We start from the raw sequence: 13,976 nt of genomic DNA on the forward strand, positions 1-13,976 counted from the left end.
TAACTAAATTTTGACCCTTTTAAGTCCAATTTGTTTACAAAGTTAAACAATCACTAACACAAATGAGATAATGAGAAGGTTTTTGTAAATACTTATTTAATCAATCGTCTACCACCATTTTTCAGTGTTTCAAACACCATATGACCTTGTGGAAGGCGATAAGTTTCAGTTGTCTACTACACACTACCATTATTTTATGGTCAAAACACGTTGTTTTTTAATCAAACTTGAAGTTTACCTTATCACTAATCCAGTTTTTAACCTGACCTACAGGAGGGCTTGGGGCTATTAGCATAGCCCAGGGGTCCAAGCCGCTCGGCAGGGGTACACTGGTGGAGCCTTTAAATAGCCCGTTACCAAAACCGAGATTTGTATAAACAAAGTGTTACAATTGCATCGGTTTGTTCCAAATTATTCTCTATTTCAAAGAATACACTTAGATCTAAGACATGAATTTATGCTCTGCCCAAAGTACAATCTGCAATTCATTTGTTTTGACGGGAATATACTAACTCCAAAAAGCTTCTCAAATAATCTTTTTCATTAAATATTCTCCTGCTACAATCTATCATTATTTTTCAAAGTGAGGCATTTTCACTCCCATTATGATAAAATATCACTAGGCGCAAGCAATCTTGCTGTAAACAAGTCCTTTTTCAATGTCCCTTTTGTTTGCAAACTATTTCACACGTGATTGTTAATGCCAGGCAAATGTGATAGTTAGCATTAGAAGCAGTGCAAGAGTAGTTATGAGGATGGTGCCTTAAGGCTAAAGCGAAAATCTTATCTTGGACAAGTTTTGAGGCGTTCGGTATGAAGTGGTGCGGTGTATTGTTCAATTAACTAGCCCTGGTTACATTTGTTGAAGAAGTTTTTTTCCACACACGTGCTCAAGTTGTGGTTTATTGTGTAGGCGAAATGAATAGCTGTCCACCAAGTGGACAATTAGCCCAATGCTGCGGAACAAAGGTGACACGTGTCTAGAATGTGTAGAGTTGAGTGTGGTCGGATCGTTTGGCACCATTTCTCCACATAAATTAGTTATTGTAGTCAACCTGACTTAGAACTAATTGATAGGCTTTGGAGCTTTTAAGCTTCCGTGAATTGAATGGCTTTTGGCACCAACTGGATTGTGACTTAAAAAGTAACCTGATTTTTTTGCCTCACGAAGCAGTGTTACTCACAATACGTTTGTGTTACATTGTCCAAAAGGAGACAGTTGATTGTACTGGTGGCTACTACTGCAAGAAAATTCTGCAGTAATTTAATTTTTACTAATTAAGAAAGTGGAAAAAATAATTTCACACCTCTTGATTTGATGCGATAGATATTTCTCAAGGTCAGAATGAGGTTCAAAAATGATATATGATTGTGAGAACGGATCATTTTGCTGTCAAGAGATTGCGGCCTTTGATAAAAATTCACTTTATGTGGCACATCCACCTCCCCCTGTTTCTCTAGGCTTTTGACTCAGGACTATATGTCAAATTAAATTTCCTTAAAGTAAACCAATTTTGTTTTTTGACAGTTTTTAATATATTACTTGAATACTGTACTACTATTTCACTAGACTCGCATGCTTGGATGGTCCCGCTCCCAAGTCGGTTAATTTCAGTAAATCCATGGATTTCGGTGTAAATCTCTTCCTCTCCAACAGTAAAATAAAACGAAATTTGTGCCACTTTATTTAAATAACGTAATAATCGAATAAACATGATAATTTATTAGATTTGGTCTGTAAACTAAACGAAAAAAATAAGTTAAGCCTCCGCTCGGTACTGCCAAAAAAACGTTTTTTACAGCTGACTACAGTGTGTTGCGTTTTTGAATGGGGCAAATAAAAGGTGACTGGAGAGGAAGACCGTACAAGCTGGAGAGTTCACCTTGGTAAACATAAAACTGGGTTTTCTTCCACTTTTAACTACGCAACCCCCGTCTCCTTTTCTGCGCCATTTCCGGTGCTTCTCGTGTTTACTCATCCGCTTAGGTCATCAGCAGTCACCCCTTAGGGGTTTGCAATCAACCTTGAAACAAGAGGAAAGGTGATAAAGAAGTTGCTTGAGTTTATCCAAAAACGCCCCCTACTGGGGAGGAATTCACTTGGAATATGGTGTCAAGTTTATGAGGGTGTCCCACAGAAAGTGAGCTCACAAGTTCATTTCATTTTTTTCCCTTTAGTGCCCTTGAATTAGCATGAGGAATTGAGCTCTACCACTTTAACCATTTAAGGCGGATTCCCTCCCTCTTTGATCTCTAGATTTGACACCCAGCCCCGAAAGGAAGGATTGTCTCTTGCATAGCGGCACCACTTAAACCATCCTTGACGACGCTGCAGGGCGCGCTCTTTTGAAAGACGGTGCAACAGAGCTGGATGTACACCGGCTGGAGTCGATCAGCACGATGTCAAAGGGGTGACCAAAACCGTCCAAATTGAGAAGCCCGGTCAGTCACTCAAGCAGTTTAAACAATGCTTTGTACACCTTTCAGTCGCTTTGTCAGTCAAACTAATTCGTTTTTATGTTCCGCTAACAAAGAAGTTGTTTTTTTGAAGTTATTGCCCTTTCAAGTGTTTCGTTTTAGCAAATTAAACGTAAAATCATAGACTTAGAGTAAGAAAAAGTGCCGGTTTGGTGAATTTTAAGTAATTAAGTGTTTTTTACCACCACCATCAAATAAACGCCAGTGATAGTTATGACCGCGAAGGAAACTGCCTGATTTTGTCACCCGATTATTGCAGTGACATCAAAGCTCACCGCTAGTCGCCAACCTGCCTCCTCACCTTTGCACCATCAGACTAAATAAAATGTGCCGTGTTTGTTATAAACACCCCAAAACTTATTAATAGGTTAATTTTTTATAATTTTCTAGCGTTTAACATGGTGTCTTGGCCTGAAGCGATGCTATCACCAAGTCGGTCTTGAGTCATTCATTGACCTGCAGCCTCGGGTTGTCACCACCTCCCAGCCTAGTGATGGTTACCTCTGCCTCCCACCCCAAACGATGTCATTTTGCGTGGAAGGAGGCCTGCCGATGTAAGCTGCCGGAATTTTGGGACGGGATGGCTTTATCACTGGAGCATCTCCGTCACATGCGACTCGTTGCCATCTTTGCAGTTCCACTCATCTTAATTTTAAGGCCCCAATTAAGCGGAGGTAATTTTTACTCCACCCTCGCGTTTTACCAACACTTTAACGTCGACTTTTATTTTCCCAGCTTTTGATATAAAGCTGGGCATTAAAGGAAAGCTCAAAAAAAAACAACTGCTAGCGCTGATTGGATTTCCAGTGTCAACAGTATCTACTTGTCTATTACAAAAAACATTAAAAGGGTAAAGTGACAGGAGAAAAAGGGGCACATTTTCTAAGGAGTACGGACTGACATGCCCCCTTGAAGGGAGGCACAAACACAGGACAGGCAGTGGAGCTGTCAGTTGACAAAACTGACAAGCTGAGCAATCTCACATTCCACATATTTACAGCAGTTAAAAATAAATGCTTAAGTAGTAATTTACTTGCAAATGAGTTATTCTATGTAAAGTGAACAAATTTGTTTTAATTGGTGTGCTCGGTGGTCACATTTATCTTGCAGAATCTGAAACGATTTTTTTTCCAAAGGAGTTTAGAAAACAGCGGTAACTACTAGTTAAGAAAGGTGCATCAAAAGTACTTTTTATTTGACTGACTATACGAAAATGAAAGGGGATTGAAGATGACGAAGATCATAAGGGCGCAATGTGACAAAATCCCGTAAAAAAGTAGGAATGTTCCTGTCGAAGTATATCAACAAATTAGCCATGCATTAGTTTGGCAATAAAAACTGCGTACGTAATACTTTAAGATCAAGGAGTGATATTTTCCGCGGAGAAGAGGGCTAACTTAACCTTGAATTTTAACAAATGCGGGTCTCGTCAAAAAAACTAGTCGGGGATTTTAAAAAGGCGCGCAAACAAGAATTAAAACGGCGTATCAAAATTTTTGATTGTAAAATGAAAATTGAGATAGCGCTGCTATTGGTATACTTAATCTATGAAAATTATCGAATGTTCTTTCAAATGTCAAATTTGGTATTGTGCCGCAGCGACTTGAGACCATACAACAACTTTCCCTTGCAGACTAAAACCTCTTAATTTTCCTCCTCATCATCATCGCCAAAACGCGTTCTGCAAAATCAGGGCCTTGTTCCGGTTTATTAATCACGTGCTTTTATGGGATGAAGGTTAGTAGACACCGAAAAGTCGGGGAGTGGGGAGTGAGGTGGTGGTGGTGGTGGTGGGTGGGGGGGGAGGACGAAATGAAGGAGGCGTGAGGAGTGCGTGTTAAAACGGAATTAGTCTTTGTGGTTTTTCCCTCACGCAAACTCATTCAATGTCCCAAAGCATTTCTGGTGCACGCTTGCGCCGAAGGAGAGCGTCAGAGCCGCCCTCAACACACATCTCGTAGGCGTTCATGAGTCGCGCGATCTCCAAGATGAGACGCCTTCGAACTAGGCTGCAGACACCAGAGCCTCTGGCGGGTTCAAGTGAGGCGGCTTCTGCGCCGTGACTCCAGTGAATGCAGATACCGATGAAGGTGAGACAAAGGAGGGCTGTGCGACTGATCATGCTGAAGGAATCTGCAAAAGGCGGTTTTGTTAGCACCATTCACGGCTTAATCTTTACATGATAGCAAACAACGTGCATCTACCCTTGGGATTATTTAGGAGCTTTACTGATTTTAATACCTTGGTAACAAATAAATCGGTTTACATGGGACAATTTCAAAAATAAAACACAAATTTTCATGAAGGGAAAATGCAAAATAATTTGACTTTTGCCTTAATACTGCTGCTTTAAGAGTGTTAAAAATTAAGTCATGCAGTAAAAGTTACCGGGAAAAAATAGTTTCACAAATTGAATTATCCCTTTTTTAATTTTTAGCGGGCCATTTTACATGTTTATATGTATACTTCGCTAGCCAATCAAAATAGTAGACTGGGATGGCAAATGCTGATTGGTTTATTGCACAAAAAGCGAATCCAATCGTTGTTTTTTACTTATTTAATGTGTGCTGTGGATATGACAATAATATTTCTTTTCTTCCATTGGTATACCTTAAAAGTAGTACCTATTTCAAGGTTTCAAATAATATTACAATGTGTGAAAACTGATGATTTATTAAGTCACTTTTTAGGTGCCGCTTTTTATACGATTCATTCTGCATAAAAATTAAGTTTTTTGGTAGAAATGTTTAAGTATATGTATGTTAAGATAGGTAACTGGAGCCCCATGTAATTTGACGCTGTAAACTTTACTAGTAATTTATTGGGCTTATTCACATTACTTTCTCACATGGTTTATATTTTCTTTGATTCTTTACGTGCCATTTGAACTACTTGTTTCAAGTAACTGCTGGCTTGAAAGGCATAAAATTAAGTCAGTTGCTCACACAATCTTGGAATCTGCAGATATTTAATAATCAAACGTCACGTGAAGGGGGGGAAAAGTTAGAAAGTACTTTGAAAGGAGACTTGCTCTTTCTTCCTTCATGTTTCCTCTATTGGCTTTCATTGGCGTGACTGACATTAACCCTCCCTGGATGATGGGAGAAGCAAGGATGCCGTTTCTACTTATAATATATTAAGTAGGTTGACTCAGTCAGGCTAGGCTGATGTAGCCCCTCACTAGCTGCGATTTTGCAGTAGACAGAGATCATTAAAGCACCTCAGTGCGCCTCACACCACAAGTAAGGCCTTTTTAAGGCGTCTATGCCAATTTTTTTCAAAAACAGGTTTCCAAAATCGTTGCGTTGGTTGTTTTGCTGATTTTAAAGCTGGTTTCCCACGTATTGTCAAGGGATAAACTATAAGTGAAGAATCGGAAATTGGAAATTTAGACAGGTTTGACATGATTCGATATAAATATTCATCAAAACTCATGCTAATAGTGATGATGCAAGAAGCTCGCATAGAATATGACTCCATAGGTAGACCTCCTAGTTTGCACTACCGTCTGCCATCCCTGATTCGCGTGTTGATGCCGCTGTTAATGCCCTTACTACAGATCCGTACTTCAACAATGATGTTTGGCCTTCCTTGATAAGCGTTACGAACTGCAACATTTCAAGAATTTCGGTAATAATTCAATAGGCGAAAACACGTAAAGTCCGCATTTCTGGACCATTTAGTCTAAAAAAAACAAGCGTACATCTTAACCAATCTGCAAAATTATTTAAATATTTCCCAAGTAAGGTAGTTATGAGGATAATTAGTTTCCCACCGTAATAAGCTTTAGCACATCATCGTCTTAACGAGGTTCAGAATTGCACTTGTCGTTCTTTATCAACTGCTATTTTAAGGGAGAATATTCCAAGTCGATCACTCAAGCAATCCGATATCTGCAGATTTTATTAATCACAAAGCAGCAATTTATCGATCATTTAAGGCACATATTTTTATTGTAGGATTTACGAAATAGTTGAATTTAATTTGTTTTGAATATCTGGTGTATTTTGAGTAAATTGGAGGTACTCTTTTTGTAGAATTAGGCGCAAAGATTTGTGCCTCTTACTTGGCACATTAGGTGCATTCAATCTTGCACCTCTCAATAAATGTGCCACACTTTGTAGAACAAGAAAATGCTGACGTGATTCTTATGCAAACATTTTTAAGCTCTTTTTTGGTTGAATTAAGTGAATAATTAAACAGGGATTCTAGCGATAGGAAATATCGGTGTTCAGTTATATCGATCTCATTAATTTGAGACTGACATGTTCGAGACCTGATGCTGCTGTCATTTGTTTCCGTGATACGTAACGGCAAATGAAGAATTCGCTTTCTTTGGGGATTTATTTCAACGGGCTTTTAACATCTTCATAGATTTTTAAAACTTGGCCCACTGTTACCAAGGCGTTGGCAAAAAAGCAAGTACATTTAATAGGAAAGTGCTTCTTGCTTACCTGCCCTTTATAAACTGTTAAGAGTTCTTTTGACTGGCCCCCTTAGGCTCCGAAGGCTGCATCTGAAACACCACAAGGATATGCTGATGTGGTTGTGGCCGATTTGGAATTGGGTCACTTGGCTAATTTTTGGTTTAGCGAAGTCGAGGTCATATGTCTGGGCGTACTTGTGATATTTCGTATTTCTTAGGGGTGTAAAATCACCAGAGGGTGATACGTTAGGCATGGATATTGTCCTCTCGCTCATTTCACCACCTAGATATTCTCTTTTAAAACATCATTTTTTAAAATGCAAACGAAAAGGCGACAACCATGAAATTACATGACAAAGTAGATTGACAAAGTGAGTAAATCCCAGACGTTACAATGTTATCGCACAATCACGTGGTTAACGGTCATCTTTTTGTCTTTCTCCTATCGTTTTTGTGCATCCTAATCTAATTCTCTTGTTCCCAATTTGTTGCAAATCACGAAAAAATGACGTTGCATTGACATTCAGTTGTCCAAACGGCGTGGTAGTATCAGCTCTTCTGTCTTTGCGGGCCCACTTTTCTAACTGATGTCATGGAGTTCGGTCCTTGGCTATACCGCCTCCCAGCACTTTTGTGAGTTATTAAAAAAACCTTACTTCCCCACTGCCGCACCTAATCATAGTTTTAGAAGCAACACTGAATGGTTTGGTAGGACGTGACAGGCACTTTCAGATCGGGAGGCAGATCTAAATCTGCGCATTTTATCTGACCCATACCCAGGATAAGACAGATAGAATAACCGCAGCCAATCAGACAAGACATTTGTGAAGTCATGCCAAATACCTCCTGGTGGGACAATACTGGTTTGGCATTCTGCCTTATAATCAAGGTAATGTCATATAGACTTGCAGTAAATAAAGAATTTTTGGTGGCTAATGAAGAAGGCAACTCCACATGAATGGCCAAGGCATGATGCGCCCTTTCTTGCGTCAGAAATTTTATAACCAAATCTCACAGTAAGGAGGAAAAATTTCCAAAAGCACTTAGAAACTAGAGTCACGTCTTCCTGCTTTATATTTCTCCTACCAGCCTTCACTGGCATGGCCTTGACGTTAGCCTTCGCTGGAAAGTGGGAGAAGAAAACATGCCGTTACATCTAGTGGGTAGAATGATGTGTGCAGAACGCTAGTGTATCCTCCTCCCAACAAAGATTATGAGCTAGACAGAGGGCTTTCAAGTCTCTTCGGTGTGCCTTACACCACCAGTAAGAAGGCATGGTGGCAAGCACCTTTTTAAAGAGTCGATAACGAAATTTAACTCAATAAATTCCGCAGTTCCTCATCTTGGTTGTTTTTTTTCTTCGCAATCTCTACTTACACGTTAGCGAAAAATAGACCACAAGAGAGGTCAGGAATCAGAAATGCAGTTGAGTAGTTTTGTCTTTTCATTTCTATGATTGACTAATTTGAATTGACCTAACTCGGTATTTCTCAAAATACGTGGTCATGGTAATGATGATGTTGATGTGAGAAGGCCGCATAGATTTTTAGGCCATGGTCAGACCTCCTTCTCTCCTACATATTTATGCCAATGTCACTGTCAATATTCTTAGTCTGAATGGCATTCGACTACGGTTGTGTTGGTAGTTTCTCTGTCTTTATTGCCGTAGTTCTTCAAGGTGAGCGAGGGGAACTTTTTCATGACGACCTAGGAACATGCAACTACATCTTACAAAGAGGACTACTCTATTTTCCTTTTTTAGCATCTCGTGATACCCTACATCTCTCCAGCCTTGAAGAAAGCCTCGGATATTCCTCTATTCAGCCTATTTTTCACTTTTTCCGTTCGTCGTAAACAAGCTAAATCAAGGTAAGACATTCGGATTACCGTTTCGTCAAATCAAGAAAGGAATTCTCACTAATCACATCAAATCCTGACCTAATTAAGTAAACATTCACAATTATGCCAAAACCGGGAATGACGAGTAAATGAGAATTTGTGGCCTTTACATTGTCAAGATCACTAAGAAAATTGTGCTAAGCCCACAAATTCCACTACAAAAAACATGCCATACATCTGCCTTTATACTTAGAATGAGAAATCACACACATGGTTTCTTTCTTCAACTACGTCTATCCAATTTGCGTGTTTCTTTAGCACTTTCCCTTTTGAAAGTGGTATACGCTATAACTGCTAGTTTAACAGAGACATAAAAAGGGAGTTATGAAAAGGCACTCAGTGACAAAGTTATACAGCAAAACCAAATTTTCTTGTGCTAATCTTTTAAACTGGAGACGTCTAGGTTTTCAAAAAAACCCCGGATGAGATTTAGGGAGATTCTACCCTCCCCCCAAAAAAAACACTTGATGCTATTGTACTTACAACAGTTAATAAACACCACTGAAGACACATTTAATGGACTAAATGTATCCTTAAAGCGATAATCAAAATTATGGAGATGAAGAATTGCACGTGGCACTGCATCCTACCGCTTCAAGTACCACAGTATCTTCAATTCTGACGAATGGATCGATATGTCAAATGCGAAAGGAAATGCCATGGTTAAGGTCGCTGACAGTAGAGAAGTTAGTCTTATTGCTTGAATTTGAAAGCTTTTAAGTGAAAGGTGCTACATGGAGGCACCAGTCAATCAGGTGGCTGGACGACCTGACGTGGAACCGACCAATAGCAGCTCGATGCCACATCATATAACCGGAGTGAAATTTACGAGGTACGAGTACCAGAGACTTGAACAGAGACTCCATCGCGCAGCGAGATATAGTAAGTTCGACTGAGATGAGGCGTCCAGGGGAACGAATGAAACAGGGCGGAGGAGATGGAAGAGATTGTATAAACAACATAAAATGATGGCGACACGTTGCAAAGGCCGTGGAGGAGGAGTTACAGAAACCAATAATGAGTATGTAAAAGAAGCAGAATAGCAAATAAAATATCACGCCTAGATTTCATCGTTATCCTAGTGGATGCAGCATCGTTGGTGGTCGTGGCAGTGGACAGCAACACATTGAACACGCGTTGGATAGACGAGGCTATGGGCCAACTCTGATACTTTCCCTTACTTGCAACACCACCCATACTTTTTGCAACTTGTCATACTGCGGATTTGCAGTTTTCACAAGGCAGGAGTTGAAACCCAAATGAAAGTTTTTAATTCATTTTAATTAATTTGCCCTAATTTTATCCGAATGAAACTTGATGTCTTTTTTACACGAAGTGACCCTGCAATGAGCAACGTGGGATAAACAGTCAAGCGTTCCTGTCCACGCCCGTGTTTAAGCACCATACGCCGAAGTATTGTCCTATTGTTGACCTTTGTGTCATTCTGGTCTAGTAACGAGTCACGTATTTGGATCTCCGGATCAGTCACATTACAGAATCTCGTCATGCAGCAGAACTGATATTGTGGAGGTATAAATTAGAGGGCATTTAGTGTAGGCGGACTGGTGTTAGGGTACGGTGAAGTGGACTCAGTAGAATTGTGCGGAATTGTGATGAAGGTCTGGTGGCTGGAAGGAGGGCATACAGCACACAAATGTGAAGGAGGAGGACAATGCGCAGAAGATAAAGAAGGAGCGCACAGAGGGCGGCAGCATTGGGTCGACCAGGCGACAGGTTAACCATGGTGCCCTCTATTTGCCTGTTTTATCCTTTAGTATACCTTTGTTCTTTGGTATGGCACTCTCTAGCTTCCTGTGGGATGGTGGTACTCGTGTAACGGGGTATGTGGGATTGACATGGAGTAGCCCACTGATTAGTTTAACTCTTGTAAAAGAAAGGCGCACGTAGAAGTAGAAATTGAAAATGTGTTTCTTTTTGTCGAGATAAGGACCTTTAATAATGAAACGAATTTATTTGTTCTACAGATGTGTATCGGCATAAATATGCATTACTCCTTTCCGAAGCTACACACTTCACCTGCATCAGCGGCTGGTTAGCAGCAGTCGAATGACCGGTTCCACCAAAAGCTTTAGTTGAAGTCATGCCCTGCCTCTAATTATTTCAAAGTGGTTCACCAATCACTGCAAAGGCATTTAAACAAACCAAAAGGCGAAGCTAAAAGGGAAACTTTTCATGGTCTAAAAAGGCAGAATTTGGTATTGTTATTTTAGCAACACACTCTTAGGTATACAAAAAGTAAAAGTACTTTGTAGTCTTTCCAAAGGTATTCGTCTTGCATTTTGTTTACTAGTGTTTAAAATATACAGCAAAAATTTGAAGATACCTTTCACGAAGGAACATTAGGATTAATTATTCATTCATCAAGAACGAACAGGTCCTTCATATACAATCTGGTAAAATGCTTGTGTTGAATAGAAACAAGCTTATATTTAAACTTAAATTTGAAATTATAAGATAATGATGGTATTTTCCTAAACTCTTATGCTATTTCCGTTGAGAATCATGGTGTTAAAAGATAAGCCTAAGCATTGATCAGACCTGTTGTCATGTTACAGAAAAAAAAGCTGCACATTCTCAACGGTTTTTAAATTTGACAGGGAATATATACTCTACCTAAAAAAAGGAATTTCGCCAATAACTCCTCAAATCGCGTAGCTTTTAATGGCTCTCAAGGCTGCTACTGCTATAAACAAACCTGAGAGTTTTTAAAATTAAAAAGCTTCATCTACTACCCTTAATTGATCTTGTGTTATTTTGCTTTTGTCTCTAAATCACTGTTACATGACTTAAAATACAGTTTTACCACTGTGGATTCAATTAGTAATTTGAGAAACAAAACGGTTTAAAAGTGGCACACCTAAGTTGCACCTCGGGGGATTCGGTTACCAGCATCACAGGTAAAAAAGTTTTTAGGCTTTGCAAATAACTATGGCAACAGTCGTATTTTGATGAATTTGGTTAGTTTCGATTCATCAAATATACCTGGGTGAATTTTCTTCATTTATCTCAACACCCATAACAGCGTTGACAAAACTTACACTTTTCGAACCATTGGACGTACTTTGTCAAATTGGAACAAGTTGTGATGCTGCTGCAGTTAGAGCACTGCCATTTATTAAAGCCAATTTGATTTATTATGTAGCGTCTCAAGCCTTCTGTAAAGACGAGGGAAAGCATAATACTCGGTCAGAATACATACATTTGGCGAATGAGAAGGTATCTGGGCTACTGGCATGGTCCAAAGGCCAGCCCACCAGGCCTAGTACAAAGGCCAAGTCTAAAGTGGCACCTCGCCAATACTGGGAGATAAACAACCGTCGTGTTGCAATTATTCAAGCAAATGGGGAATACTTTGAACGCACTGTTCAGGTGAGTACCTTTTTGGTCGGCAGTAAGGAGTAAATTGTTTATTCTTTCAAGGGCCTTATTTCTGCTACAAAGCCTTATTAATCGTTTTTTGACTCTTTGGTTAGATTGTACCTTTCCTAATTTGAGATCGTTGTTAGTCACCTTAACGGATACTCTTAAAGAACCAAAACTTTGTGCTAAATGTATCCAAATCATGTATTACTTAAGTTATTTGCCTTGATTAATTCTCTAGTACATGACACATTTAACACTAAGAACTGGGCGTACTTCACGGTCGAGGGATTGCCAGGAAGCAGTACAAAGGATAAAAATTTACAGACTTTGATAGAACTCTATACTTCCCTTAGGAAAACAGACATCTTTAAGAAGGGTGGTGCATTTCCTGCCCACGCTGCGTCTTATCAGTGTCCTTAAATACAGAAAAGAAGAGTTGCTTATTTATGGAATGAGTTGAGGACCCAGTAGGAGCTATGCATTAAGCATGGCGTAAACGATCATTCGCGGTTCTAAAGTCATTCTTCCCCCAAGTCAAATCATTCTCTCCAGCTGCAGTACACAAACATATTTGTCGTTTGTGAAAACCATTTTCAGTTTGTCGTAGCCCTTTAGACCTACACTTTGCCCATTTTTAGAACGCAAGAAAAAACCCCAAATGCGCCTAGTTGATCTCAATTTCGGCATCGCTTGCCAACCCCCTTGAACGTTTGCACATCGAAACACTAAAACAAGTTACTCTATTGGATCAGCTAGGCATTTACATAAAAGTTTGAACCAACTTTTTCAACCATGATTTTGATGCTGTCATTTTTAGGTAACGCTTGATCCGATTATAAGTCTTGTAAAGCAGTTTATTATCAAATATTTAACAGGTACGTTCGTCTTTTGCTAAACTTTTATACGCAAAGCAAAACTTTTTATAATTTAACAAATATTTAACCTTTAAAAAAACCCGTATATTTTAATTAAACGATGAAATACCTTTTAGTGAAAAATTTGTCCATCTATAACGTTATGTTTGTTTTCATGTATTAAAAACCTGCCTGAATACACGAGCTGTGGCAAATCAGTTTGCATACTAACATTTTGAGTTTTTGCATTCTACTTTTTGGGTGATAAACCATGTGATATCCTGTTCTGCTACCATACCTTGCTGTTATTATCACGGTCCCTTCACCGTGGACTTTGGCTGTCGGCAAGGCAAACGATGATCCCGAAAATTTTGGTGAAGAGGGTACTGACTGACATTGGAACACGGGTGGAATGTCAGGATGTCAAAAATTCATTTATCCAGTAGATATTAAGCTAGTGAAATAAATAAATATTGTTGCCCAGCATAGGACACGGAGGAAAAAGAAAAAGGGCGAGAAAGTGAAGAAGAACCATATTTGAGCCGATTGGAGGGCAGTTGGGATTAAATTAGGTTCAGCTGACATGTCAAAAGAGACCAAGGCAAAAGGCGATTTACCGTAAACACCGTATTGGACAAACACCTTCCTTTGGACATGTGGTACATTTTACCGTGGACAGTACCATCGTGGAAATCCGTAGACAATCAAAAGAGCAAAAGTTGTTGGGATCAAGCTGTTAACACTTCTTTTAGTATTTATTTGCCTGCTATGCATGCAAGCTGCTGTCATCGGACCGGTTAACTCCCTGACCTCTCCCCAAATTGCCGTATTACTCATGAGAAACATAACTAAATTTTGTAAGTCACATGTTAATTTCTTTTTCTTCCTTATCAAGTGATTTGGTTACCTCGGGGCAGAGCATCTCCTTTTGACCG

The 13,976-nt window shown here is 39.4% G+C and overlaps 2 protein-coding genes across 2 annotated transcripts in view; both read left to right on the forward strand. All coding sequences in view use genetic code 11, as the record gives it.

Annotated features, from left to right (window-relative positions):
- Positions 1-2,467: 2,467 nt before the first annotated feature.
- On the forward strand, positions 2,468-5,200 carry EGR_05470 (hypothetical protein; the record flags this gene model as incomplete). The annotated part of the gene is made up of 4 exons (XM_024494719.1): positions 2,468-2,590; positions 2,651-2,682; positions 3,241-3,328; positions 4,916-5,200. The coding sequence occupies 4 exons, from the start codon at positions 2,468-2,470 to the stop codon at positions 5,198-5,200; spliced, it is 528 nt and encodes a 175-aa protein (XP_024350904.1).
- A 2,536-nt stretch (positions 5,201-7,736) lies between these two features.
- EGR_05471 (hypothetical protein) overlaps positions 7,737-13,976 on the forward strand; it is a gene marked incomplete at both ends in the record, with an annotated part of 8,072 nt that continues 1,832 nt past the window's right edge. Inside the window, 5 exons of the mRNA XM_024494720.1 lie at positions 7,737-7,793; positions 8,667-8,773; positions 10,579-10,644; positions 10,698-10,855; positions 11,787-12,193. Coding sequence (XP_024350905.1) covers positions 7,737-7,793; positions 8,667-8,773; positions 10,579-10,644; positions 10,698-10,855; positions 11,787-12,193 — 795 coding nt within the window. The remainder of the gene's footprint in view (positions 7,794-8,666; positions 8,774-10,578; positions 10,645-10,697; positions 10,856-11,786; positions 12,194-13,976) is intronic.

This window comes from Echinococcus granulosus, assembly GCF_000524195.1.
Source record: "Echinococcus granulosus chromosome Unknown EG_S00040, whole genome shotgun sequence".
In the NCBI taxonomy this organism is placed as follows: Eukaryota; Metazoa; Platyhelminthes; class Cestoda; order Cyclophyllidea; family Taeniidae; genus Echinococcus; species Echinococcus granulosus.